We start from the raw sequence: 24,400 nt of genomic DNA, 5'->3' as shown, positions 1-24,400 counted from the left end.
CAGCTAGAGCCACCTGTGTGAGTGTGGATCCATCTCTCAAACCATGCTGAGGAACTGGGTGAGTTACAGAATCCTCCCGCGATAAAACTACTCACATAAAATTTAACTATGCAGACAATGCTATGTATTGTTGATGGATACACACACGTAAGGAAAGTATAAAAACAACATGGGAATGATAAACACCAAATTCAGGAGTTACTTCTGGGAAAGAAGGGAGGAAAATAGAATCGGGAAGGAATCCAGAGGTGGGGTGTCTTCATTGTGTACTATTTTATTCCTTAAAGAAAGACAAATATCTGAAACAAATATGACATTTTAGAATTAAATAGAGTTGAGTGGTGGGTACCCAGATGTTTCTTATGCTCTTTCCTTCTCTTTCTTTCTTTTGATAATCAGGTGTACTGAGGTATAATTTACATACAGTAAAATTTTACTTTTCTGAATGTTTAATATTATACACACACACACGCGCACACACACACACACACACACCACAGAGAGTGAAGGCAGAGGTGGGGTGGGGTCAGAGCCTCTGAGAAAAAGGGAACAGCAGAGGAAGGCTGCATGGAGGGAGGAGCTGTGGTCCTTAGCAGAACTGAAGGATCATCCCCAGCAAGGTGAGAGAAGTGGGTGGTTTCAAAGGAAGCCAGAAAGAGAGGTAGGGCTCCCCCTGCTGGGCGTTATAAAAAGGGGTATGTTTTATTCTCAGTGCAATGGAGAGAGACATTGGAAGTTTTAAGCCAAGGAGTGTTTACACTGGGTCTGTTTATCTTCTGTGTAGGTCATATCTCTGTGTGAAATGCATGGGAGGGCAAGAGCAGAGGTGGGGGAAAGAATTAAGAGGCTTTCACAGTAATGAAGGCAAAAGATATCAGGAGATCCACTATAATGGTGGCAGTAAAGCTGGGGAGAATCAGGTGGATCCGAGATATATTTTGGAGAGGAATCAATAGAACTGGATAATAGATTAGCTGTGAGGAATGACTCTGAAGTTTCTATCTGAGTAGCTAGTGGTGGTGCTTACTGAGATGAGAAAACATGGGGAGGAGGGCAGGGACAGTGGAAGGGTAGTTTGTTCCCAGCAAGGAGAAGGATGAAGGATTTTATTTTGGATAAGTTAAGTCTGAGATATTTGTGAATTACCCCAGTGGAGGAGGAGAGCCAACAGCTGTATATTCCAGGTCGAAGTCTACCAGAGAGGTCGGGTCAGGTCAGGATTTGGTGTTGCTGTCCACTATTTAAAGCCGTAGGACTAGGGAGACAGTGTAAGCAGTGAAGAGAAGTGATGGGAAGGGGAGGGGAGGGGACCCAAGCAGGTCAGTGGTGAAGTGGGGGCCGAAGCCAGGTCATCGGAGACTGAGGAGTGGGTAGGGATTGCAGAAGAGGAGACGGGGAGTGTGGGCGACTCTTTTGAGAAGCTTGGCAGTAAAGGGAGGAGAAGCCTGGGTGGAAGCTGAAGGAGGTGAAGAAGGCAGAGGGCAAGGTCTGTTTGTTTTGAGATGATATTTGCGCATGTCCATATGCAGATGAAAAGAACCCAGTGGAGAGAGAAATTGGTGGTGGGAGGACCGCATGGAGTGAATGCAGGGAAGACAGGAACGAGAGTGAAATCCAAGCTGCACAGTGAATGCAGCTGAGCCAGGATTCTAACTCAGATCTGTCTGACTCCAAACACCATGCTATTTCCCAGATACCTCATTGCCTCTTTTTAGTTTTTATTTGCTCACGGGCATCCAATTTCCAGGGTCCAGTGCACTGAATCCTTTACCACCACCTTCTCTAAGTACACAAGTCAACAGTCTTCCCATTTCCATCTGAGTTCTGTGTCTACGCAGGGAACTGGAGGAGAAAATAAGCAAACTGAAGAAAATGAAATCTGACCTATTTTATGCATTCTGGATAAATGCATGAAATAGATTATATTTGACAATGGTAAACAGACAACCTCAAAAACCCAATTTATTGCTTTAATTATATATGCTTTTCTTCCTCAGTCTCCAGGGAAGAATGTTCCTCCATCCATTTTCAGCCACTTCTATGGAGCCATTCCTTAATTCTAAGACTGCTTTTGGTGACCACAGGCTTCTAGGCTGCCCTATCTGAAACACAACTGAAAAAAACTTTAACATGCTACTTAGGAAAATATATGCAAGGAGGAATGTAATGGGTATGTATACAATCAAAAGTAAGGAAATACAGATGGGGTGCAGCTGTGATTCAAAGAAACATAGATTAAATGGAAGCCCCCCCCCAAAGAAATTGACAATCTCCCATTGCCAGGAAGGAAGGAATAGAGGTACTGAATTATTTGGATACAAGGCTAACTCAGAGACAACCAAGCACCTTAGGTAGGGCAATCCCACCCTAAGACCCACTTATTTATGAATAACAGAATGGAAGGGGAGTGAGAGGACCTGAGGAAGGGCAGATCAGGTGACAATTCAGCAGCCCTCCAGCTGGCTGTTACTGGGCATAAGCAGGACCAGTAAGAGGGGAGCCTCTGCTGTATCTCAGTCTCCATCCCACACATGTCTGTTGAACCAGGCACTGAATGCATAGCAAAGAACAAGACAAACTTGCCCCATGCCCTCTGAGAGCTTGCAGTCCTGTGGAGGAAATGCACACAAGAGGCGATTACAATGCCGGATGGGTGTGCTAAATGCTGAGACAAATGTGTGTGCCCCTCAGCCAGCCTGGGCTGGGGGATGGGGGGTGGTCAGGAAAGAGCTTCCATAGGAATGGTTATGTAAACCGAAATCTAAGACACGACTGGGATTCAGGCAGACTGGCAGTGGGGAAATGATAAACAACAGAAATACAAAGCATGCACACATGCACGATACCAGTTATCCAAAAGGGTCATAGTATGGGAAAGTTTGGGGCAAATCAGAGTCGTGACACCCAGGTTTTTGACTTGCACAGCGGGTGGTGAGTGGTGCTGCCAGCTAACACAGGAAACACCAGAAGAGGACCAGGTTCGAAGGCAGAGCCTGGGTTCAGTCTCGACAGTTGAGCTTATGAAGCCTCTGAGACCTCCACGCAGAGCTCTCTGGTAAGCAGTTTCATATCTTTTTAAAAAAAATTTTATTGGAGTATAGTTGATTTACAATGTTGTGTTAGTTTCAGGCGTACAGCAAAGTGAATCAATTATACGTATACATATATCCCCTCTTTTTAGCTTCTTTTCCCACATAGGCCATTACAGAGTATTGAGTACAGCTCCCTATGCTATACAGTAGGTCCTTATTGGTTATCTATTTTATATATAGTAGTGTGTATATGTCCATCCCAATCTCCCAGTGTATCCCTCCCCCTGCAGTTTCATATCTTAAATGCAAGGTTATGACCTGCATTAGAATGACAGATATGGGAGTCTGCGTTAGAAGTGATCATTTAAACCATGGGCACAGATGAGACTATTGAGTGAGAGACTGTAAAGTGAACAGAGAAAAGGGCCCGGGACTGGGGTCGGAAGAACTTCTTCAAAGACCCTGGAGGAGGGAGCAGAGCCTGCTGAGAGTGGGGAGGAAAACCAGGAGAGGTTTCCAGCTGTCCCGGTGTTTAGGGAAGGAGGGAGTAATCAGCAGTAACAACGTGAGCATGAAATCAAACAGAGTGTGGACAAAACCCCACCCACTGGATATGCTGAAGACATGAAGGAGGCAGAAGCCAAACTGGAGCAGGTTGAGGGGCAATTGAGAGGGGAGCAAATGGAGACTGGGGGATGGCAGAATGCACGTCGGCGCTTCCCAAACCCTTTCACTTTGTGGCACATATAGAAAATTATATATTTTTTTTAATTTTTTTATTATTTAAATTTATTTTATTTATTTATTTTTGGCTGTGTTGGGTCTTCGTTGCTGCACGAGGGCTTTCTCTAGTTGCAGTGAGCGGGGGCTACTCTTCGTTGTGGTGCATGGGCTTCTCATTGCAGTGGCTTCTCTTGTTGCGGAGCACGGGCTCTAGGCACACGGGCTTCAGTAGTTGTGGCATGCGGGCTCAGTAGTTGTGGCACGCAGGCTCAGTAGTTGTGGCGCACAGGCTTAGTTGCTCTGCAGCATGTGGGATCTTCCCAGACCAGGGCTTGAACCCGTGTCCCCTGCATTGGCAGGCATATTCTTAACCACTGCGCCACCAGGAAAGCCCTAGAAAATTATATTTAAATGGAACTTTGGGTAATTGAGCAAGGCTGCTCCCCACTGGAAGTGTGGCCCCACACAGCTGCCCTGAGGGCTGAGAAGACCAATATCTTATAACACCTGTAACCATTTGAGATACACCAGTGAGTCTCAGAACACCAGCTGGGAAGCGCCACCATATTCTACTCTTTGAAGTAGAGTGACTGTAAATGGGGCTTATGGTGAGTGTGGAGTCAAGAGAAGGGTTGCTGGAATGGTTTGGCTTGGTTTGGTTTGGTTTGGTTTGAAGACAAAAGAGACTTGAGCATCTTTCAGAAAGATCCAGTTGAGATGGTGTGACCATACTCATGGGAGAGAAAAGTTCATGTAGCATTGGTGGTACAAGGCTCCTAAGAAGATATAAGTGTAGACCCCAATTTCAGGTGGAAGGATGAGTGTACAAGATATTGTGTGCCCAAAAGTGTAATCCTCTCCACAATACTAGAAATCAAGGTCATTACTACCTTGTTAGAGATTTAAAATCTGAGATTAAGCCGCCCCTCCCACCCCCCATCCTCCACTTAGTAGGCAGCAGAGCCAGAATTAGAACCCAACTCTTTGACTCCAGAACTCCAATTATACTTTGCCGTACCTTGAAGCTCTTACTATGCTAGGCCTGGAGACACAAAGATAAATTAGACTTGGCTCTTGGCTTTGGGGAGATCACAAACTGGAATTAGAGAAAGACAATAAAACAAATACAATACAGTGTGATGAAATAGGATAATGGAGGCATGAAAAAAAAATGGTTTAAAAAGCACAAAGACCATACTGAGTGTATGCCTGTCTCCTCCTAAGCTCCCAGGGGCACAGATGGACTGGGCATTGAGCAAGAGCTAGAAAATAAAAAATAAAGCTTGATGGATAAGTGGTTAGGCGGACAGAGAATGACCTTTCGGTATTAATAAAGACGCTCTCGTTAGGGCAATTGTCCATGTAGCCACAGGGGATCGCTGCAGACCTGACACAGACTTTCCCATTGGCCCTTCCAAGTTCTCTCCAGGTCTCTAGGAGGGAGAGGGAAAGAGGTTGACCAGATGCCTCATAGTGCAGCCAGGCCCAGAGCTTCATTCCCAGTCTGGCTCCATCTTCACTGGACTCCTGGTCTGTACAGCTCCTGTCCTAAATTCTAGCCTTTTGATAAATTTCCTCAGTTCTCTCTTTCGAACCTAACTCAGAGAAATGATGTCAAGTCTTTCCTTGGGCCTCCAGTCCCAGCAGGCTTCATGGCTGAGTACCTTTACACAATTTACTTCACCTCTTTGGGCCTTTCCAGTACAAACTAAGGTTGAGAGGAGGGCTCTGGTAGCTCAAGGCTTCCGCACTCTTTTCCTTACAACAGTAGCCAATCAACAAGCACTTCCCGCTTGCCAGTCATTATGCTAAGCTTGCAATATTCAACAAGGCATCCACTAGCCACATGTAGCTATTTAAATTGATTTTTATTTTTTAATTTAATTTTTATTTTATATTGGAGTATAGTTGATTTACTAACTATTTAAATTTCAATTAAGTAAAATTAAAGACAAAATTTCAGTTCCTCAGTCTCACTAGCCAACCACAAGTAGCTACACGTGGCTAGTAACTACTGAACTGGACAGCCCAGAGAACATCACCGCCATCGCAGAAAGTTCTAGACAGCATTGTCTAAGTGTCTCTCAAGGTTTTATCTCCTTTAAACTTCCTAACACCCCTATGACGCAGGAGTAATCGTTTGTCCACTTTAGAACTAAGGATTCTGTGGTGCAGAGAGGTTAAAAACTTCACCAAGCTCTCAGCAGATGAGTATCCAGAGCAAGGATTTAAGCTCAGGTGGGTGGCTCTGGGGCCCACCATGCTGTCTCCACGCCCAGAGCTGCCCCTAACCCCTGCTCTCTACCCCGCCCTTCCCTCTTACCTCCTAGGGGTGGGGCTGAATCTTCCCATTCCCCAGAAGCCATTGTCCCTTACCACTGCTCCCCTGCCAGCTCACCCTGAGGAATGAGGGCCCCTGGGCTTCAAGCCCCTTCCGGCTGAGAATCCCCCCTCTGTTACCCTCCCCACCTCCTTTTAGCCCCTTATTTCCCTTAAAGTATTACTATTATGGGTTTTAATCCCACCAGCCCATCCCAGTCTTGATTCAAGGCGAGCCTGGGTCTGGGAAGAATCCTAACCTGGGAGCAGCCCTACTTCCCTCGGGTGACCTTCGTCCCCAAGAAACGATGTGCAGCCAGTTCAGCTCAGAGAGCCAACTTCACTAACACCTCTGAAGGTGCAACCAAATCTTACTCTGCAGGGGTAGAGCGAGAAGTGGGGGAGGCTTCACGCACTCAAGCTGCCGGAACCCAGTGAAAGTGGAAGCAGCCAGGGGCCGAGGCTTCAAGGGTTCTGCCTGCAAAGCACCTCGAGTGCTTGCAGGCTAGACCGTTTGTGGTTGCCCCGTCTCCTACCTTAGCTGTAGCCCACGTTACCCTCTAGACCTGCAGCTGAACAAAGTTAAAGACAACTCGAGTCAGGAGGTCTGTTGGAAAGAGAACAATAGAGGAAAATGTATAAATGTTAACATCTTGAGCTGAGCCAACAAGATATTCGATTCCTACTTTACTTCCTCACTCCTTTTACCTCTCTCCCAATCAGCTGAGTCTCAAAAGAATTGCCTGGCAGTGCCAGATTGGTTTCCCATTTCCACTGAACCAGAGAATCTCGGGCAAGAAAACTTAGAAAATTCACCCTGTCCGTTCCTGCTTTCAGCAGTAAGCACAGCAAATTCCAGACTACGGTATATGACACTTCTCACCCAGAGACTTCCAGGAGCAACCTTACTGTCAGAAAGTGCTTGCTGGTATGTTACCCACCTCTCCGTGCTTCACCTTAAACTCACATGTTCAGTCCTCAGAGGATGTGTGGGTGGGGGAGATGGCCTCCTTCTCTGTTGAGAGACCAGTAGTTTCCAGTTTTTAATCTGTTACAAGTGATGCTGCTATGAACATTCTTGCACCTGTCTTTTGGTGCCCACCCATGTGCATATACGTAAGAGTGAAAATGCTCGGTCATCAGGCATCTATATGTTCAGTTTTAGTAGATTCTGCCACACAGTTCTCCAAAGTGGTTGTACCAATTTATATTCCCTGTGGAAGTGTACGCGAGTTCTAGTTGCTTCACATCCTCACCAGTACTTGGTTGTCTATAGTTTTGGCCATTCTTATGGGGGCTGTGGTGGTATCTCATTGCAGTTTAAGTTTGCATTTCCACGGTGATTTATGAAGTCAAGTTCCTTATCCTGTGTTTATTGGGCGCTTGGATATCTGCTTTTGTAAAGTACCTATCCAAAATATTGCCCATTTTTCTAGTGGGTGGTCTGTCTTTTTCTAATTGACTTGTAGAAATTCTTATATTCTGGATACGAGTCCTTTGTCAGCCATATGTATTGAAAATATCTTGCCACCCTGTGGCTTGCCTGTTCACTCTCCTAATGGTGTCTTTTTAATGAATGGTTCTCCTCAAAATAATAACCTGACAGTCTTAGAGCCTCAGATTCAGAACCTCCAGCCCCATTCTACCCCAACCTCATCAATCCCTGATTCTCTCCTGAGTTGACAGTCCTGTGGACCCCTTTCAGGATTCCACTTCTCTGCCTCATTGCAGTGTCCAGACACATTTATCCTTGAAGAAGAGGGTACCTGGGAGAACTAGAGGTCCCTCAGGGTGGGGAGTGGATGATCTTAACATTTCTAGAGCTGTGCTACCTTCCAGACTAAGTGATGCTGAGGCCAAGCAAATTCTGGCAGTCTCTGGGTCTTTCCATAGCCCTGTCCCACCCCAGTTCCTAGCATGAGCTTTTTCAAACCACAGAGAGAGCATCCAAAAGTGCTTGCTAGTGGCTTACCTGACTCCTTTATGCTTTACGGTCAAGAAAATTCATTCGTGTAACACTCCTTCTACCAAAGAAGAAATACCAATTTGAGCTTTTAAAGTTTCTTCCCCACTTCCCGGATTTAGATTATCAAGCACTAACACCACCCATGTCAGAGGGGGTCACCCACCCACCCCTGTGCCTGTGGCCTAGATGCTGTCCCTCCCAGTCTCACCCCTGCCTTCAGTCTGCCCCGGGTTCCCTCCTCCACGCCAGGCCAGGCCCCATGCTGCTCTGGACAGTTGCACTACTCTTTGGTAAGTCACCAAGCACCAGCATCCTCTTCTGGGCACCAAAGACTGTAAGTCGTTTCTAAGACGCAAAGTTCCTTATTTCACCTTTCCTAGTTCAAGTGGGTTTATGGCTGGAGCTTGAGACAAGTGCGTGCACATGGGCATGCTTGAGAGTGATGGGGATGAGGGTGATGGGCATGGGGACGTAGGGGAGTCCCGGTGTTTCCTATCCCATTTTCCTGGGTCCTTGGAAGGGCAACCCTTCGAGGTATCAGAGCTAATTTAAGGAGGCAGAAAATCGCATGCTGAGACCCAATGACACTTTTACCCTGTGAAATCGGGTTAAAATATCCATCAGGGCTATCTTGAAAGGAAAACGATATTATGGAAGGGAAGGAGGCTGCTAGAATGTAAGAGAAGAGATCGGGGAAATGGGAAAAAAGCAGTTCCGTGCTTTTCTCTCAGCAACAGGAGCAAAACATGGGGTTTTACAAGGAGATATGTTTCTATGAAGCCTCAGCTTTTTCTTAGAACCAGTCAGCAATGACTGGGCGTCACACCTGGTCAAGAGGTTTACGCTCTAAGCGTCCAAAGCCCCCTTCAAACTGACCACTCCTCTTCTGCCTACGTCCTCTCTCTATTGTGGAGGGTGGCAGGGGTGTTCTGATTTGGGTCTGACTGGTCCATGGGGACCGACATGAAGGTTCAAATCCATTCTTCTGAATCTGTACCTCTCTCCTTGCTCTGAGCACCCCGGGGCCAGTCACCCCTGCCAGTGTCTGCAGGGGCTGGTCTCCAGGCAGAGGATTGTTGTGGAGTGGGTCTGCTCCCCCAGGCTCAGCCCAGGCTCAGCTCAGGCTCAGCTCAGGCTCCCCCAGGCTCAGCTCAGGCTCGGCTCAGACTCAGCTCAGGCTCAGCTCAGGCTCAGCCCAGGCTCGGCTCAGGCTCAGCTACTGTCCCCTGCTACACTTAAAAGGAACAAGTCTGGGCACATAGTACTTTACAGTTTCTGAGTTGACTTACTTTTTGTTTTAAACTTGGTCCCAGAAGTTTGTTTGTTTTCATTGAACCAGAAAAGCAAAACCATTCCTAAATACACTCGCTTCCTAGACAGAGTTTGTGGGCGTTTATCCCCTGGGAAGAAAATACCTGTTCCACTCAGGGCTTTTCCTTCCCCGACATCACCGTGTTGCCCTGTGTGTTCTATGAATGGCTGTTTGGACAAGTGAGAAGGTCAGTGCTCACGTTAGTTCAGGGACAGGATGGCCTCCTGCCTGGATACACTCCAGCGGAGAGGTTGCCAAGGGCCAATCACTTCCTCGTGAAAGGAATAGCCCTTGGACTTGACTAGATAAAAGTCTAAGAGCTTCCCAGCGTGTACCCCAGGATCTGGATGCGAGAGAGCAAAGGAAGAGGGAGGGAGAGTCAGTGACTGGCTGACGAGTGGACAGCGTATGGGGAACCCAGGCAGGACTGAGTCACACCTGATGCTCAGGACCCCAGAAAGCCAGCCTAAGATTCAGACCCCACGGCTAAATGTGTGGGAACGGAGTTACCATAAAGGTAGAGCTGCTATTTCCTCTCAGATGTGGCCAGAGAGACAGAGAAAAAAAAAAAACACTGAATACCTACTTTGTAGTACATACATTATCTCATCTAACCTTCAGGACGTTATAGGGCAAGGGTTTTTTATCCCTATTAAACAGTTGAGGAAACTGAGGTTCAAAAACGTTTAAGAAACTTGCCTAGAATTACGCTGCTAACAAGAGCAAAGTTACCCTGCTAACAATGCAAACCCAAGTTCATATGATGTCAAACCCCGTGCTTTCTCCATTCTACCTCACTACCTCTAGTCTGGGTATAGTTGGATTCTAATCAGGTAAAACTAGAAAGTCAAATTCACTTAAAGTGCCTGGCAGGACATGGTCACACAATAAATGGTGCCTATTATTAGTATTGGCGATCAGGGATTCAAGAGGCTAGAAGCCCTGACATTGAACATGCTGGTACATGGCTGTACACTAAAGATGTATTTAAAGTTTAGGAGATGAACCTTGATCTTCCTCTCAGCTGAGCATTAGCCAGTTTCACTCTCAATACTGGAACCCACCCCCCATGTGCAAACACAGCATCCGTGACACACAACCCTCCCAGCTGCCTGGCAACCACAGCTTGGCAAAGCAGCGTGTTCCAATGTGGTAGAAATTGACCGTGGCATAGTTCCTCATGTTGAACTGAAACCTGCCTCTCTGATCTAACTTCCGTGAATTAGTTCCACTTCTGCCCCATGAAGTAACAAGTCTCTCCCTTCTTTTAAGCTTAGCCCATCAAGTATTTGAAGGCCACTGTGTATCCCTGTGTACTCTCTCTCGTCTTTCTCAGATAAATGTTTCCCAATCCCTCTAATAGGAAATGGTTTCTAGACTCTGTTCATTGTCCTAGTCTGCTTGGTCTTGATGGGTTTTGTCAGTGGGCCAGGAGCTGGGCTTTCTCGTCCCCCCCATCATGGCCTGAGTGCCGAGTTCAGTGGGGCTGCTCCCTGCATCGTTCGCGACTCTGTTGTGCGACTTAGCGTGACAATAGCTCTCAGCTATCTCATGACACTGTCACCTCATCTTCAGCCTGCAGCTCACTGAGGCCCTCGGGTCCTCTTTACAGGAACTGCTGTAGGCAGGTGTCGCCCACTCTGTCCGCAGTTGGCGGCTGTCTTGATTATACACAGTGGTCCTGCAGTCACAACCCCTGTGCCCTGGACAGCAAGTGCCCTGGACAGCAAGTCATCAGGATCTGGGGACACAAGCTCATCTGAAGTTCCTATGCTCCCTGGATGCCTTCTCTCTTGTTATAGGTGTCAGCCCCCTCAACCCTGGCTGTTCATTGCTTTGTAGCTGCAAAATCGTTTTCCAGGGGAGAAGAGAAAGGAAAGGGAGGCATCACTACCCAGTAAGGTCTTACTTAGTCACTCTGAGGTCAGGCCTTCTTTCTGCTTTCAGTTAACGTAGTAACCACCTTCCCAGGCAGAGGGTTGATACAACCTATGTAACTACTCTGTAAGGGAAAAATGACTATTATCGTTTCTGTTATACAGACAGAACCAGGAACTGGAGGCTCTTGAACTTTAAACAACTTGTCCAAGGTCACATAGAAAGAGAGGGATTCATGAGTCTAGTCCAGGTCATCTGGTTCCAAAGCCTGCACGCTCTCCACTACACCAAGCTCATAGAAGAAGATGTGTTTAGACATTGAGGGTGGGGGAAGATGGAAGGATGGAGGGATGGTAAGAAAGAGACTCTGCACACACTGAGAACCTGCAGGTGAGCTGACCCTGACCTGAGTAGGTAGAGAATGTGTGCCAGGTCACGTGGACAGCAAGGGTGACAGCCTGTGAATGAACTTGCCAAACATCTGCTGAGGGGGGTCTTCACCCACCCCCTCCAAGGCCATTCTTGCATTTCTCAGGGTTCTGCACAGCACCCAACAATGAAGGGCACAGGTAAATGCCTGGGGACCGGCTGGACTGACTGTACTCAGCCCTACACCGTTCATCATTTCACCCCTTGCCCCAAAGCCCAGAATACGCTCCACTGCTTTATATCCAACTGTGCCCCCTCAGTTTAGGGTCCTCCAGCCCTTGGGCTGATCACACCTGCCTCACCTCATCTGTCATCATTTTGTGGTTTGGCCTCTCTTTCCTGGCCACCTATTCTCCTCAAACATTGGTTCATCTAGAAGCATTAGTGCAATGCATACCAAGTGCAACAAGGTGTGTGATGCGCTGGCCTGCTGGTAGTTCTCTCATCCATCCGAGCTGCCCGTGCATGTCCCACGGCCTTTTAATGATTACTCCTCCAGGGAAGTCTCACCTCCTGCCTCTGATCACTCCCATGCTCTATTCCCCAGAGCTCTGTGGACAGATGGACCACAGGAATCAGGTCCTGCCTTTGCTGTCTGAGTTCTTCTGTAGGAGTAAATTGGACCCTCAGCACCTTAGTGTAAGAAGCTAGTCCTATGTTTTCTATTTTTGTTCCCTGTCCCGCATGAGTGGACACAAAGGAAAGCATTCATGCATCTATTCAGTATATGCTTATTAAACACAGACCATGATCCAGACAGAGGCACTAGGCATAGGTAACACGGCAGTGAACAAGACAGGCAGAGTACCTGCTCCCATGGGGCTTACATTCTAGACAGAGGGAGACAGGTGATAACAAGTAGGCAATTTAATGATAAGATAATTTCAAACGGTGATAAGTGCTCTGATGGTAATACAATAAGGTATTGTGATAGTGATGGAGGAGAATTCTTTTGACCGGGGGCCCCCAGCAAGACCTGTTTAAGGAGGTGGCATTTGAACTGAGATAGGGTAAAGGATTCTAGGCAGCAGGTCCACCGTACAAGTTGAGTGGCTGAGTGGCTGGGTGGCTGGATGTCTGGGTGACTGGGTGTTTAGGTGGTTAGATAGTTGGGTGGCTGGGTGTTGGGTGGCTGGGTGACTGAGCAGTTGGGTGGCTTAGATAGTTATGTGCTTAGGGGGCTGGGTGGTTGACTGGTTGAATGGATGTTAGCACCCATTTATAAGGCGACAGTCCTCCTCCTTGTCAGAAAGTTTTTTCTGCTACTTAATCGAATTCTATCACTTTGTTCTCTTGCAGTTCCCTGTGTTGGGAAAACTGGTGAGTCTTGTCTATGTCTCTTTCATCTCCAAGTGTGTCTCTGGGCCAAAACTTAATGGACAGGGAAAAGTCAGGGCCATTGGGTCCCCCAGAAACATCTTCAGAGCAACACCTGCCTAGGCCTCTTCCTCAGGAGTCTTCACTAATGCCCAGGAAGAGGAGAAACCCACCACTCTACTCTCTCAGGCTGAGGATAGTTATAGGGTGACTCAAGGCCCAGAAGAATGGCTCTAGGCCACCATCCGGCTCCCTTACAAGTAGCAATGGCTTCAGTCTCCTCCTCTCAGTGTGGCTCTGGAGCTCCTGTCATCTCTGTTCATCAAGGTTCTGGACTCCCTTCCATCCCTCTAATGTTCAAAGAAGCAGGCATCTTTCTGTGTGGATATGCCTTCTTTCTCCCTTGGCTATCTTTGCCCTCCCACCCATCCTGTTCCACTGAACTCCATGGAGCCTCTGTCAAGTAGGTGAAAACTCTGGCCTAGGAACATCTTGACCTCCAAGGACATGTTCTGTGATGCCAGGGAGGGAAATCTAAACCAATACTTAGTGATGCTACAAAGAGCAGCCAAGGAAGAAAGACCCATTATTCAGCTATGCTGTGAGCATCGTTACCTAGTCTAGGGGGAGGGGAATGGGTTCTAGGGATCCAGGTGGATCCAGGCAAAGGCAGGATGTTCTGGGGCTCTCCTCAGGGCTCCCTATCTGATTACTCATCATTACTCCCAGGCTCCTGAGGCTGTCTGGGATCAAAGAAGTATGTCCTGGGGCCAGGCCAGCCTGGGATTGCCCTGCAGGTGATGCTGGGTCCCCAGGAGCCCTTTTCTTGTCCATGTCAGGACATAAAATGCATTTTAGAAATGAGGACAGAAATGACAGATCCTGCACCATGACTGTGGTGGAAATGAACCTTACTGCTGGAAGTGCGGATGGAGGCTGGTCCTGGGGAAGCCTGATGAGGGAAGCAGGAGGGAGCGAGCCCATGCCATGGCACCTCCAACACCCACCCTTCCAGCTCCTCTCTGGTGGACAGGGGTGCAGCTACCATCAGAGGTGGACGCTGAAGAAAGAGCTGCACTGGAGTCACCAGAGGAAAAGAAACCAATCTAGGGGAGTGAGAATCTAATAAGGAGGAATGAAGCAGAACAATAGATGGAAGGAATCCAACTTGACTCAGGCTTGTCAAGGTGGCAGAGGAAAATGCAGAATAAAAGGAGACAAGAAGGGGGACTTCCCTGGAGGTCCAACGGTTAAGACTCCGCGCTTCCACTGCAGGGGGCACGGTTTAGATCCCTGGTCACAGCCAAAAAAAAAAAAAAAAGAGACAACGAGGGTAGGAGGGAAGGAGGCCAGAGAGAAGGCACAGGGAGAGGAGGGGAGGGGAGGGGGGAATAGAGGAGAAGGGCAGAGGAAGGAGAGAGGAAGGAGGGGTGCAGGAAAGCAGAAGCCCTGCCCTGGTCTGGCGTGAAGGGCCGGGGGACAGCGACAGCTGTGAAGGAGCTGACCAGGAGCCTCCATCCCGGGGAGGGGTCGGGGGGAGGGCTGCGGGGGAGGCATTAGGCTGGGGGACAGAGGGGGAAAATGGATGAGGGACCTGCAGCTCCAGGGTGACCCTGTTCCTGTGTCTCACAGCCTGGCTGAGCCTCCAAGTCCAGCCAGACCCCGCGTTTGAAGGGGATATCCTGACTCTGCGATGCTGGGGAAGGAGGAACGCAGCACTGTCCCAGGTGAGATTCTACAGGGACGGAAAATTCCTCCGTCTCTCTAAGGACAACCAGCCTCTGTCCATGGGAACAGCAACAGTGAACAGCAGTGGCCGGTACAGCTGCACTGGACAGGTGACATACATCCCATATGTGGGCAGACGAACCTCAAGGACTGTCATGGTTCAAGTCCAAGGTGAGTCACAACTTGGGGGACTCGGGGGGAGAGAGGAGGGTGCTGCTCAGGGGTCTGGTCTTACAGGTCAGCAGCGCTCTGGGCAGCGCCCCTCTCTCTGGCTTCCCCTGATGCTGGGCCAATCTGCAGGGCCCTGAGACATCCAGGATGCTGTCCACATGCCCTGGCCCCCCATGGGGCATGTCTGGAGCCAGGGAAGGGGGGGAAGATGCCCTGTGGGGGAAGAGCCAGAACCAGCCCTGCTGCTCCCCCGCCTGGGACCCTGAGCCAGACCCTTCTCCTCTGGGCACTAGGTGACCTCTAAGGCCCTTCTGTCTCTGGCCTTCTGGGACCCCAGAGGGGCTCAGGGTTGTGGGAGTCAGTTCCGAGCTGGTGTGTGGGATGAGAGGCCAGGTGCTGGGAGACAGTGACCGCACTTCCCACAGGGTGCGGGGCAGGGCCTGGGATGTGCCGAAGCTCAGACCTCACCTCAGACTCCAGGGGCCTCGCTGTCCAGCACTCCCCTCCTGAGCCCCGGGCTGCCTCTTCCCAGAGCCGTCCTGCCTCCTGTGCTGAGAGCCCACCCCTCTCGTGAGCTCCGTGGGGGGAGCCAGAGGTCAGCCCCGCAGCTCCTCTTCTCCTTCCACATGGAGGGCCACACCCTGCAAGACAGGGGCCTGCATCCAGAACTCTGCATCCCAGCAGCCGAGGAGGGAGACTCCGGGCTTTACTGGTGCGAGGCAGCCCTTGAGGGTGGCTGGGTCCAGAAGCAGAGTCCCCAGCTGGAGGTCAGGGTGTGGGGTAAGGGGAGGATGCGGAGACACTCCCCAGGGGCCTGGGCAGTGGGCAGTGGGGCCCCCTGGGAATGTGGGGAGGGGTCCCTAAGGGAGGAGCCTGGGGGGTCCCGCTGACCCTTCCAGCTGTGTGCTGCCCCGGTTCCTGCGTCCTGTCCTCTGCTCACCTTGAGACCCACCAGCCGAGTTGTGGAGCTCCTCCCCTCCGATCCTCGTTCTACCTCAGTGGGGACACCCTGCGGAACCACATGACTCCCCATGGTGGAGCCGTCTCCTTCCTCTTCCCGGTGACGTCAGAGCAGGATGCCGGGAACTACGCCTGCGAGGCTGAGAACAGCGTCTCCAAAGAGACAAGCAAGCCTGAGACACTCTCCGTGGAGGGTAGGTCTTGTCTCCCAACTGGGCTGTGAACCCCAGCAAGCTGGCCAGGGTCAGATCTCACTCCTCTGTGTTCCTCCCGCCATGCCTCCCACAATGCTGGGCCCAGAGCAGGCAAGGCATGACTGACTGAGCATGGACCCCGCTTGGACCATCTGTCCACTGAACCTGGCAGGGAAACAATGAAGTCCACAGAGAGTGAGGGGCACCGTGGGGCGAGGGCCACATGGTCATCCGTGGAATTGCCCATCCATGTTGACATCCTTTGATCCGTCCCTCATTCCCACTGGCAAGGCTCCTTCAGGCCAGGTGGTTCCCACTAATGCCAACCACTCTGCCTCTCCTGTGCCAGTCTGGGGTGCATTTGTGAATTTCATCCTCAATGCTCATGGTCACCCCTACTCACCCCCCAGGTCCTCGGGTCTTATCTGCCCCCACTAGCATCAACTGGCTGGTTCCTTGGCTGCCTGCAAGCCTGCTTGGCATGACGGTCATTGCTGCTGCACTTCTAGGGTATTTCAGACCCTGGAGAAAAACCGGTCAGTAACTCTTTTTGGCTTTCTTGATTGCCGAATCCCTATGCCAGGCACAGCCCAGCCATTGGAAAGCCAGAGCCTGACAGGACCAACTGCTTACTTCTTGGTATTGGGAGGAGGAGGGACTTTTCTTCACACGTTATACAAAGGGGCCCCAGGAGGGACACTTACAGCTTCCAGAACTCACACACACAGACACAGTGTCTCACACACCCAATCACCCAGAGAGCGCACAAACACACTACTGCACACTGGGGCATGAATAAAGGCACAAACAGGAATTCTTACAAGCCAAACGAGGTGTAGGTCAGTGTCCTTCCCATTTGAAAGACAGTCTGTGGCTGTGAATATGACTGAACAAACCCAAGGCCCCCAATTCTCTCCTTAAAGTCAGCAGAGCTCTGGTCTGCTTAGTGGAGGAGAAAGAAGACATGAGAACTCCAGTGCACATGCACGCTCACGCATACACACTTCTGTGCCGTGCTGTGCCCTGGGTGAGAGTCCGTAGCTGTTGACTCATCAGGAGGGAAGTGTGGTAGAGAGCACTGGGGAATAGCCCGGTCCCAGCACTGCTATTTACTAGTTCAGTAACCTTGGGCCAGTTCCTTTTAAGTTTCACTAAATGTCTCCCTCTTGGGATGTTGTAAGGTCTGAGTCAATGAGGTGACATCTGTCTCATACCTGATGTATTAGCCTGGCACTGAGTGGGTGCTCAGTACATTCTCATTCTGGTCTGAGCACATCACCCCGGCAGGTTCCCAAACTGCCTTTGCTCCTGTTATCCATTCTGTAATTCCTCTGATCAGAGTCATAAAAAGTTTCGCTAAAATTCAGATGAGAGGAATTCTATAGGGAGAGAATTCTATAGGGAGAAATAAGTGAAAATAATCAGATAAATGGCATTTCTAGGTCATCTATTGGTTTTGAGATTCCAGACTCTCCTCTTCTTCCTGTCATGGTCATGATAATTAAGTATGAATGTTGGCTTTCAAAGCAATCACCTTGGGTGGCTACACGTTTATTCCAACTCTAACCCTTGTTTGCCTGGGGCCTTATTGAAGGGAATGGCTCCCAGTGCCAAAGCTATTTGGTGCCAGTTTATTCCTAGGGCTTCAAATCCACCTACAGAAGTTCAAATCAACCTACTTCTTCCTCCCTGGGGGCAACATTTTTATTTTCCACTTGCCAAGGGCAAAAGTAATTGTTCTCATAGACCTCCAGCTAGATTTGCTTATTCAAGTTTGCAGCTCCCTCAGTTAAGGAATTTGTGATGAGTTCTGAGAGCTAAGCCGGACTGTTCTTTGAGGAAGACCGCCCAGTCCTGCAATCCAATCCAATCTTCCCTGACCATCAGCCAGGATACCTGAAAACATCTCTCCCCAGCCCTAGACCCACTACCTCACCAGGCACCCCAGTTAGGGCTTGAGCCAGGCTCCGACTTCCTCTCCCCTTTTTAATTTAGCAGCCTTTGTCCATCTAACTTCTCATCTCTCCTTTCCTTTAGTCTTGAGTCTAGATTTCATGAAGGCAGGCCAGAGTTGCTTTAAGGTATACCTGTGCAGTGGGAGAAAGATGGAGCCAGGCCCAGAGTTAGATGAGGAAGCAACTGGAGTAAGGGACCATGAACTGAAGATCTGTGAGTTCTACCATCTCTGCACCTGTCATAAAGCCAGCCTGGTCTCAATAACGTGGGTGTTTCTGCCCACTCACCTCTGGGTCAGAGAGTTAAAGGCAAAGCAACACAGTACAGCCATCTCCCTCCCAGGTCCAAACAAGATGGTGGAGGAACAGTCACTGGTGAAAGATCTTCAAGAGGAAGATGCCTTTCACAGGGAACAAAGGAGCATCCCCTTCATGTGGCAATTTTGCCTCCCCACCCATTCCCACTCCCCTACCCCACCCCCACTGCCTGCCTGGGAGCACCTGAGCTCCATTTTGTTAAGGAACCTGTCTCTCATGAAAATAAGACTCCTGGTGGTGGTCCTAGCATCTCAGAAGCTCAGGGGCACAAAACCTTCCTTAGAATGTCGCTCAGAAAACCACCTTCAGGCCCAATTCCATAGCCACACAGGAAACACAGTCCAACAGCTTTTTTCTTCATGCCCAGCTTTAACCATTTCCAGACAGCATATCCATTCCTCAACAAACAAAAATGTGCCACCACTGAAGATATTCCACAGACTGTATCTCTGAAGGCAATGTTCAAAACATTTTGACCAATCATGGAATCACTAGGACTAGGATGTGGTCATACAGGAGGTCTACTTCAAAGTAGCAGTTACCTAAGTGTGCAAGTTCTGGTTGTTTGCTTAAAAGTGTTCATTTCACTTCCCACTGTCACACCTCCCATAAAACACAGTTCCATCAAACTCACAGAGCTCTTCATGAATGGAGACTTAGAAACACAGCCTTGACAAATGAGCATTAGAGGCCTCTCTGAGTCTCCACAAATGCCCTCTTGGTTTTACAGGAGGAGCCATGTCCAAAGGTCCTACCTGACGACTCTGATGCTTTCTTGCTGTTAGAGCTAATGAATATTTCTTGGACACCAGGCATGAACCAGGTGTTCTAACATCCACCTGTGACCCAATTCCTATCCCAAGAGCTAATTTTTAAAGTTCTGGAAACGGCTGCTTTCACAGAGGCAGTATGCTAGTGGAGAAAAAGTGTACACACTGGATTAAGATTCTGTCTCCACCACTTTCTGTGTGACCTTGAAGAAATCACCTCTCCCGACCTCAGTCACCTCATCTAAAAAACAGAAATCATAGTATCAACCTTTGCAAGGTGGTTGTGAAGAACATCAGACACCGAAGATTTAGGTAAGGGGGCTTTTGTGACATCCAGCTCTGTGCTTGTCCCTGGGTTAGGAGGTTTGCTATTAAGAAGACACTGTATTTGAATTCCCTGGCCCTGTTTCTGGCACATGGTGTGTTGTCAAAGTTATTAGCTTTTCCTCCTTCTGAAAAGCAGCCTGACTGGTGGGTCTGGGCCCTTTCGATGCAAAGATGTGACCCATCCTTTCTGACCCTGCTTCTTCCCAGTTTGTGATTCCCATGGAGCCATCCTCCCCTCTGGGGTATTTTTCAAAGGAAACATCCCGTAAAAGTTAGCCGTGTCCAGACCTGTGAATTAACCCTCATTAACAAACCAGCCTCAGACGTCCAGCAACCTCTGCTGGCATTCTTTTCTTTTTTTTTTTTTAGTTTAATTTTTTAATTTTTTATACAGTTTTTAAAGGTAATTTTATACAATTTTTAAAGGTAACTGACATTCTTTCTCTCAACCTCTCTGTCCCCACTGTCCAGTCTGCTCTCTGAGGGCGCTCAGTGAATTGTGCCTTTGCATCTCCTAGGGCCCCTTCCACCCCGGAATCTGCCCCCCGCCCCAGGTGGAGAGGAACACCCACGGTATGTCAATGGTAAGGACTTGCAGTAGCACCAGTGTCCATCCATAAAGGCAGAGAAAGGCCTCTTAAGGGAGTCATGAGAAAGAAGGCCTCATGAGCCCGAGTCTCAGGAATCAGAGTCATCTGGGGAAGGAAACAGATGGCTTCTGGGGAGAGCTTAAGGAGCCAGTGCATGCAGCTGGTGGTGGGAGAGGGAAGCAGGAAGGGATCCCAGCCCCCAAGAGGGAGGTTTAGACCAAGGGTTAGCAAATTTGACCATGGGTCAAATCTGGTCCACCAAGTATTTTTGTAAAGAACATTGTGTATGTATCGTGTGTGGCTGCTATCACACTACAGAGCCAGGTATTTGCAAAACCTAAAATATTCACTACCTTTTTTACAGAAAAAGATTGCCAACCTCTAGTTTAAACAATGTCAGGGCTGGGGAAGCTGCTAGAATCTGCTGCAGGGGTCAGGCACCTCCTGCCAAGATGGATATCCCACATTAATAACTGCTTCCCACTGCCAGTTATCACCATAACAGCCCCTGATCAGCTTCCCCCCATAAGTGCTTCTGGGTCTTGAGGTGGGAGAGCAGGTGGATCCTAGTCAAGCTGCAGCTGCATTCCTTCTTTCAGTTCATTGCCAGAATGAGAATGATGAAGGGGTTATCTACTCTATGGTATGTACGATCCCAAAGGAGAGTGAAGGTGAGTGATCTCGGGTCAAACTTGACATCTTTGCTAATGTAAAGGGGAAGTTTGGGGCCTAGGGTGAGGTATCACTACCGCCATCATCACCATGACAACTGTCATCACCCTGACCACCAGCATCACCATGACCGCCATCATCACCCTGACCACAGCCACCTTCACCACCACCACCATCATCTCCTCCTTCACTACCACCATCACCACAAACACCTCTATGTCCACCATAATCACCATCATCTACATCATCTCCACTACACCTCCACTGTTACCATCCCAACTAGGGAATTTTTTTTTTTTTTTTTGCCCTTTTCTGAGCATTGTGGAGCAACAAAGGAAAAAAGGAAAAAGAATGATACAGTTTGTCTTTGACCCTGAGTGTAAGTCTAAACAGGACAGTCTCAGCTCTAAGAGGGAACCATAAAGACCATGAACCCCGGCCACAGATACCAGAGTCAAGATGGCAGGCACGGGGAAGGCTAGTCCACTCTCTAACAGACAAACAGGCAACGTGGAATCATGGGAGGAGTGTGGGTTTCTGAGTCAGTCAGAATTGAGTTCAAAACTTGATTCTATGTACTCACTGTGCGCCTGTGGGCAAGTTATTTAAGCTCTCTGAGCCTAATCTCTAAAGTGTAGATAATGCCTACTTTGTAAGATTATTATAAATGGCTAGGAATAGAACCTGGGTTCTAGAAACCATAAAGATTGTCTGGTATGCAATAGGTGTTTAAAAATAGGGAGCTTGTTTTATGTCTCACCTGTGCTGAGATTTCAATTCCTGGTCTGTAAAATGGATTTGAGGCAGTCTAGGGACTCCGCTCCCACCCATAAAGGGCACTAGGGAAAGTGGACGGCCAAGAAGTCTCTTGGACTCAGGGCAGTTCTCCCAGGACCTGACCGGTTGCTGGCCAGAGCATTGCCAAGCAGATGGGAAAGCACACGTGGGCCCAGTTCCTTCCTGAGAAGGGTTACAATGAGGACTTAAACATAAGAAAGGAAAAAAGAAGCCAACCTCAGACTCTATGGTTTACATTAGCAAAATAAGGAAAATAAGAAAATGTGATCCTTTTAATCCTAGCAGGCAACAGGGTGAAGGCATGATTCGGGGCAGGGGTGGGGTCTGGGACAGTCTGCTTCCAGCTCAAGCTCTGAGCAGGCTTTCCCTGTGGAGTGGGTGCAGGGATCTGAAACCCAAAGTAAGGAGAGCTGTTATGTTCCAAGATGCATAGAAGAGAGGATACTGGATCTTTTATCAGTGGGAGAATGCTTCACATGCACAAAGATTCAATATTTGCCTACGGTTCCGCTTCTTATGGAAGTGACTGTGGAGAGTTATTCACCTCGCTGAGCCTCAGTTTTCTTTCTTTTTTTTTTTTTTTAAATTCATTTATTTATTTATTTATTTTTGGCGTGTTGGGTCTTCATTTCTGTGCGAGGGCTTTCTCTAGTTGCGGCAAGCGGGGGCCACTCTTCATCGCGGTGCGCGGGCCTCTCACTGTCACGGCCTCTCTTGTTGCGGAGCACAGGCTCCAGACGCGCAGGCTCAGTAGTTGTGGCTCACGGGCTTAGTTGCTCCGCGGCATGTGGGATCCTCCCAGACCAGGGCTCGAACCCGTGTCCCCTGCATTGGCAGGCAGATTCTCAACCACTGCACCACCAGGGAAGCCCGAGCCTCAGTTTTTTCATCCCACTGTGAGAAGGAATCAATACCCCCTACTTGGCAAGACTGATGTGAGATTAGATATACAGAATTATACTTCTGTTAGCTGTATACTAGATAGATCAGCTATATAATTTTCACACCTAAATGGTTGCCTGGTGCAGAGTGGATGTCTAATGGAGGAGTTATTCTAGAAGTATCTTGGGCACCTTCTTGTCTCTTGCTTCACACTGTAATCCTGCAAGGCAGTCACTGTCAACACCACCACCCTTTCCTGGTTGAAGCAGCTGAGACTCAGAGGCCAAGTGACTGGCCTCCGGTCACACAGCTGGGGTCTCCTGATTCCCAGGCCCACCTGTTTTCAGATGGAGGGTGAGGAGCCCTGAGAAGTAAAAGGGGGAGCAGCCCCCAACCCTGGCCGGCCCGTGCTCTCTGCAGGAAGGTGCCACGAGGAGGTGGGGAGGGGGCACCCCGTGAACCCAGTGCCCTAACCCTAATTAGTGCTGCTCTTCCCCACAGCCAGGCCTGCACAGTCAGCCCGGCGGGAAAAGGTGAGATGGGACCCCTGCTCTTTTCTCATTCTCTGTGTGACGTCTGCTTCCTCACCCTGACCTGACTCTCCCACAAGACTTTTCTGTCATCTCCGCTGAGGTGAGACGCCCTCAGTTCAGTGAGGTCCCAGCCAAGGGGCTGAATAGAGGAAGCAGGACCCAGCAAGATCCCATTGGTGACTGCGAGGAGGTCCTCTGCTAGTGATGGCATCTCCTCCCCCCAACACACACACCCATCCGCAGCCCCCAGCGCTCCCCAGGAGACCAGGGGACCCCAGCCTCTTCTGTGGTCCTCCAGTTCCCCAGCTCAGCAGCCAGAACTGCCCCCCCCCGTTTGTGGAGCACATCAGAAAACTCTGTTACCCCTTACATGTTTAAAAAGATACATGGTTGTAGAATCTATTTGTTAATAAAGGTGTATCAATTTGTTTCATATTGTTCATCAGTAGCAATCATTTGGGCTGCCTTATCATTTGGTCTGGTTTATTCAAGGACAATGGACTCCCTGTGGACCTGACTGGTGATGAGAGAGATGAGAGGGCGAGGGAGAGGAAGGGTTGCCGGGGCAGGGGGTGGGAAGGGAGGGGAGTCCCAGTCCAGTCCACAGCCAGAGTGCTCAGTGAAGGATTATATATTTGCTCCTGTGAGGCCCTGGCCCCAGCTTGCAGGCCCCTGCACTGGAATCACGGAGAGTGAGGTCCGAGTTAGCAACTCTGGTACCCGCCTCCCCTAGCAAGAAGTCTGCTCGTTCAGAGCGCTCTTGGCCCCTCAGAGCTGCAAACATCTAGCATTTCCCCTTGAGCTTATTAGAAATGCAGACGCCCAGATCTGCTGAATCAGAACCTGCATTTCAATAAGATCTCCAGGCGATTTGCATGTACATGAAAGTTTTAAAAGCCTGGTCTACCTCCAAAATACATACGTCTTGGAAGTAAATCAGTCCACTTGCCTTTGGGAGCTTAATTGTCTGTGGTTCTGCTCTGGGTAAAGACAGTAGATAAGGCAACCCATGCTAGCCTTTTTCTCACTTGTCTTCTACTCCCTTTTCTCCCTTCCCTCCTCCCATCCCAACCCTTCCTCTTCCTCATCCTCCTGTCTCTGTCATCACCAGTCAAAATCCACAGTCAGAATACACCAGGGTCCCCTCCCCTTTGCCTCCTTGGTTCTGCCAGGATGACTGAGAGGCACACACCATCTAGAAGCACAGGGTCTTCACTGGTCAATCAGGAAGCACCCCGACCCTAAGCCCTCGCCACGCCCTCTGTAAATGAGTCGCCTCCTTCTAAAAAGTCAAAACATAGACAAGGGGGCTTCCCTGGTGGTGCAGTGGTTGAGAGTCTGCCTGCCAATGCAGGGGACACGGGTTCGAGCCCTGGTCTGGGAAGATCCCACATGCCGTGGAGCAACTAGGCCCGTGAGCCACAATTACTGAGCCTGCGCGTCTGGAGCCTGTGCTCCGCAACAAGAGAGGCCGCAATAGTGAGAGGCCCGCGCACCGCGATGAAGAGTGACCCCCGCTTGCCACA

At 49.3% G+C, this 24,400-nt stretch overlaps 1 protein-coding gene and 1 long non-coding RNA gene across 4 annotated transcripts; one reads left to right on the top strand and one right to left on the bottom strand.

Annotated features, from left to right (window-relative positions):
- Nucleotides 1-2,926: 2,926 nt before the first annotated feature.
- On the top strand, nt 2,927-23,314 carry LOC309642179 (Fc receptor-like protein 6). 2 transcript variants are annotated; one of them, XM_082423331.1, is made up of 11 exons: nt 2,927-3,055; nt 6,798-7,002; nt 11,395-11,535; nt 12,959-12,979; nt 14,746-14,875; nt 15,408-15,655; nt 15,775-16,029; nt 16,440-16,565; nt 19,918-19,983; nt 20,589-20,660; nt 22,843-23,314. In XM_082423331.1, exons 3-11 carry the CDS (start codon nt 11,466-11,468, stop codon nt 22,932-22,934), a joined length of 1,080 nt encoding a protein of 359 aa, XP_082279457.1. In that variant the 5' UTR covers nt 2,927-3,055; nt 6,798-7,002; nt 11,395-11,465; the 3' UTR covers nt 22,935-23,314. The 2 variants fall into 2 exon arrangements, with proteins under 2 accessions (XP_082279457.1, XP_082279456.1); XM_082423330.1 differs by lacking the exons at nt 19,918-19,983; nt 20,589-20,660; nt 22,843-23,314 and adding an exon at nt 18,067-19,196 and having other exon boundaries at nt 15,408-15,587; nt 15,875-16,029.
- On the bottom strand, nt 3,569-11,385 carry LOC309645380. 2 transcript variants are annotated; one of them, XR_014254841.1, is made up of 3 exons: nt 7,042-11,385; nt 5,074-6,681; nt 3,569-4,148 (listed from the first exon to the last, which is right to left on the bottom strand). It is a non-coding gene; the product is annotated as an uncharacterized lncRNA (long non-coding RNA). The 2 variants fall into 2 exon arrangements; XR_014254842.1 differs by having other exon boundaries at nt 3,569-6,681; nt 7,042-7,089; nt 8,047-11,385.
- Nucleotides 23,315-24,400: the final 1,086 nt, after the last annotated feature.

The sequence above is a fragment of the Balaenoptera physalus genome (genome assembly GCF_965194825.1).
Source record: "Balaenoptera physalus genome assembly, chromosome: 1".
NCBI lineage: Eukaryota > Metazoa > Chordata > Mammalia > Artiodactyla > Balaenopteridae > Balaenoptera > Balaenoptera physalus.
Note: the sequence above shows the minus strand (reverse complement) of the source record. Positions and strands in the feature narration are given on the sequence as shown.

What these genes read in the sequence shown, in the direction of transcription:
- LOC309642179 (XM_082423330.1), top strand. Translation starts at nt 11,466, where the DNA reads ATGAGTCTAGTCCAGGTCATCTGGTTCCAAAGCCTGCACGCTCTCCAC. An exon ending in TCCCTGTGTTGGGAAAACTG is followed by an intron (nt 12,980 to 14,745) that starts GTGAGTCTTGTC and finishes CGTCTCTCTAAG; the next exon opens with GACAACCAGCCTCTGTCCAT. An exon ending in TGAGACACTCTCCGTGGAGG is followed by an intron (nt 16,030 to 16,439) that starts GTAGGTCTTGTC and finishes CTCACCCCCCAG; the next exon opens with GTCCTCGGGTCTTATCTGCC.